At 35.7% G+C, this 4225-nt stretch overlaps 1 protein-coding gene across 2 annotated transcripts; it reads left to right on the forward strand.

Annotated features, from left to right (window-relative positions):
* Positions 1 to 405: 405 nt before the first annotated feature.
* LOC145043054 (malate dehydrogenase, chloroplastic-like) lies at positions 406 to 2388 on the forward strand. 2 transcript variants are annotated; one of them, XM_078991592.1, is made up of 2 exons: positions 406 to 614; positions 966 to 2388. In XM_078991592.1, exon 2 carries the CDS (start codon positions 987 to 989, stop codon positions 2139 to 2141), a length of 1155 nt encoding a protein of 384 aa, XP_078847718.1. In that variant the 5' UTR covers positions 406 to 614; positions 966 to 986; the 3' UTR covers positions 2142 to 2388. The 2 variants fall into 2 exon arrangements, with proteins under 2 accessions (XP_078847718.1, XP_078847717.1); XM_078991591.1 differs by having other exon boundaries at positions 409 to 614; positions 979 to 2388.
* Positions 2389 to 4225: the final 1837 nt, after the last annotated feature.

The raw sequence follows: 4225 nt of genomic DNA on the forward strand, positions 1-4225 counted from the left end.
TAAAATATGTTTGTCAAGGAATACAATTTATAAATTTAGTCAACAAAAAAAATTGTATGATTATGAGACCTGAAATAATTATTCCTAAAAAAATTCCAAATGTTACTTGTGTGTGTATATTAGTTGATGAACATGGTGTATACAAAATAAATTACTCAAAACACCCTTTGAACACCTAAAGGAATTAGTAAATTGCTTCACCTTTGAGTACCACAAAGAGACGTTTGAATTCTATTTAACATATGCAAAACATATGTAGAAGATTATTGCACTTGTTATTTGTTAAAATTTTCCTTTTACAGATAAAAATCATAAAATCCACTACGGGAATATACCAATGAAAATTAAAGTATCAGGCGATCATGACCGTTCATAAAAAGTCATCATATACTGCGTCTACGATCTGGTAGGATATACGATGGTTCCACCTTAGCAATTAGTCCTCACCACAACTCCGTGAACACTCGCTCCACGGAATCTTTACCCAGCCTTCTCCAACATCCCCCACCTACGATTCTAACTACTTAAACCCTTTCTTCCTGCCCTCCAAACACAGCTCTCTTATTTCTCTTTGTTCTTCTTCTCTAGAAGATCGGGAGCTACTTTAAATAAAGGTACGTATATACGTATACCCTTTCTGTATCTATTGCCACAATTTCTGTATCATTACTTTATGAATCACAGATCTAGATGTTATAGCATCAACTTTTCGATTTAATGCCTAGTAATTTTACGAATTTTGATTTTCCCCTGTCTGTGTAGCTTCAAGAACGTGTTTTTTTCTTTTTAAGCCTTAATTTAAGGCGATAATCCATCGTAATTACAACAAGTATGGTGATTTGACAATTTAATCAGACATCTAATAATCGAGTGATAACATTAATTCGATGTATCAAATAATCAGATTGTAAATCTTCAACAGCTTAATTAAAGTGTTATATGACTATTACATATTCGATTCACAGTTTTTGGTTTCAGGGTATCAAATGGCAGCTACATCAGCAAATTCCCTTTCAATCAGATCAAAAACTCGTTCACTTCCACAATCAAACCCTTATGGAATCAACTTCAATTCACAAAACCATCTACACTACAACTTCAAATCATCCTTCGTAGGCAACAAAATCACCACAACCCATCAACAATCTCTCACCCAAACACAATCAAAAACCCTTAAAGTCAACGCATCATTCAAAGTCGCCATTCTTGGAGCTGCAGGTGGCATAGGTCAACCATTATCACTTCTAATAAAAATGTCCCCTTTAGTTTCAGACCTCCATTTGTACGACATAGCAAACGTCAAAGGAGTAGCAGCCGATCTCAGCCATTGCAACACTCCCTCTAAAGTTCAAGATTTCACTGGAAATAACGAATTATCAAACTGTTTAAAAGATATAGACATTGTCGTCATTCCAGCTGGCATCCCAAGAAAACCAGGTATGACACGTGATGATCTTTTCAACATCAACGCGAACATAGTAAAAAGTTTAGTCGAAGCTGTAGCGGATAATTCCCCAAATGCTTTCATCCACATCATAAGCAACCCTGTCAACTCAACAGTTCCAATCGCAGCTGAGATTTTGAAACAGAAAGGCGTGTATAATCCCAAGAAGCTTTTCGGTGTTACTACACTCGATGTTGTAAGAGCCAATACTTTTGTAGCTCAAAAAAAGAACCTAAAGCTAATTGACGTTGATGTCCCTGTGATCGGAGGTCATGCTGGAATTACGATTTTACCCTTGTTGTCGAAAATGAAACCGAATGTTTCGTTTACTGATGATGAAATTGAGGAGTTGAGTGTTAGGATACAGAATGGTGGGACAGAGGTGGTGGAGGCTAAGGCTGGGGCAGGGTCAGCGACACTGTCTATGGCTTATGCAGCTGCCCGATTTGTGGAGTCGTGTCTTCGGGCACTTGATGGAGATAGTGATGTTTATGAGTGTGCGTTTGTGGAGTCGGAAATTACGGAATTGCCCTTTTTTGCATCGAGGGTTAAGATTGGGAGAGAAGGGGTTGAGGGTGTGGTTTCGAGTGATCTTGAAGGGTTGAGTGAATATGAGAAGAAAGGTTTGGAAGCTCTTAAGGGTGAATTGAAAGGAAGCATAGAGAAGGGGGTTGCTTTTGCTAATAAGGAAAAGTGAGGGGTTGAAAATTGAAATGGAATTTAGGATAGAAGAGGTGCTATAATAATAACTATTAAAGTAAATAATAAAGTTGCTGTGAAAAAAGAAAGCATCTTCGGTTTTGTCGACTTTTTTTTTTGAGGAGTGGGAGATATTCAATTATTCATATTCCATTGATATTGTTGTTGTACAATTTTGTTGAGAGAGCAATGGGGAATAGAACTATATAATAACTTTGCTATGTTAAAATGTTGGTTTTGTGTTACTTGGAATGTTTGGGATTTTGGTGGATTTCAGTATTCTATCCTTAAACTCAAGTGAGTTAATTCCTAACTTCTATCGGTGAAATGTTTGGTTCACCGATTTTGATGGAGTTGGATTGAATAAGAATTCAATGGTTGAGATTTAATCTTAAAAATGTAATAAAATAAAATAAATAAATAATAAAAAAACAGTCACATTTTTGTTAAAGTAACCTTTTGTTCATTTTCCACCATGGACAAAACTATTTAGGGGTATGATAGTCAAATCAGGTTATGAATATTGTATTCATTTTCTGTTTTAAGTTCTCATCTCTATCTTGTTATTTTTGTCATTCGGTGTATATATTTGATCATTTAAGTTTTTTGTTTATGTTGTTCAAAATATAACATTATGAGCTCCATACCCGAAACAGAAAAAATAATATTATAAACGAAATATGTACAAGAGCTTTGGAACAAATGGGAAAATCTTGAATCATGCACATTTCCTCGGTCATGTTTATGTGGGCTTTCACTTGAGAGTGATGTCTTGGGTAGATGGTAACTTACAAAATAGAACGAGTTACTCTTATTGTTATGTAATCAGAATTAGATGGTTTTAGTTGGTTCTAATTAACAATTATCCAACAATCATCCTTTTAATGATGCAATCGCAAGGTAATTTTAATGCCATAAGTGATGAGTTTTATACAATCAATCCTATATGTGCAAGCAACCTTAGATTTCGATCTATGTTTTTTCTTTATTAGATACACAATTTTATGAACACCAGAAGAACCTTAGCATGCACCTAGTAGAAGGGATTACATACCTTTTGTTGTTATATTGTAATAACAACACAAATCTTCAATCTCTTTGTCTAGGAAAGCAAGTACCACAAATGTAGTACCTCTAATGGCTCACAAACACCACAAGCAAATAGAGAGAGAGAGAGAGAGAGAGAGAGAGAGAGAGAGAGAGAGAATGAGGGGGGGGGGGGAGAGGCAAAAATCGGCTCTAGGTCTTCTAGGGATCAAGTAGCCGATTTTCTAAGTCCTAAGGGGTCTTTATATAGGGTAGATATTAGAGTTTCAGTCCTTATCATTATCTGGTTACCTGCCCACCAAGCAGCCCATAAGATAAGCCTTGAATCCTTATCATGGACGAATTCTAAGGCCTTATCACCTTGAATTCGTCCACCCCTTCCTTGGGGCAACCAATGCCCTAATTTGCAACTATCACATAATTATAATTTAGCCCCTCTAGTTTAATTAATTACATTTGATCACAGAATTAATTCTTAATTAATTATTGACCAGTATTAATTAAACAAATATGATTTCTCCTTTAATATATTATTCTTATAATATAGTAATAAATCATAATAACCTCTTTCTCTATTATTTCTCCAGTCAAGTTGCTTTGGTGAAGGCAACCCAAATGGATCATGCACAACCGCATCAAATACTTACCAAATATGGTTACGGGCTTAGACACTAATCCAACAGTCTCCCACTTGGATAAGTCTAGTAACCACAAATGTAAGTATAACTCGATTAGCAATCGTAGCTCTCAAAGATGTTGTCGAACTCTGATCTTATCAGCAACCTGTCCTTTAGATAAGGGATCGTACAGTCCTCTGTTTTACATATCATGTGGACAATCTCATGGAGCATAGTCATACTTATTGTCCAGCAGCTTGTTTTTCGATCTCAAATTCATTTGACATAGAAATTAATTGAACACATCAACTTAGTCCTGACCGGGCCCGACATATAAGTCAAATCAAATCATCGATGGGCCCTGATATCGCTTTTACCCTCTTAGGATAAAAGAAACAGATAAACTTCGGCTTATATG

The sequence above is a fragment of the Lactuca saligna genome, chromosome 4 (genome assembly GCF_052625555.1).
Source record: "Lactuca saligna cultivar CGN05327 chromosome 4, ASM5262555v1, whole genome shotgun sequence".
NCBI lineage: Eukaryota > Viridiplantae > Streptophyta > Magnoliopsida > Asterales > Asteraceae > Lactuca > Lactuca saligna.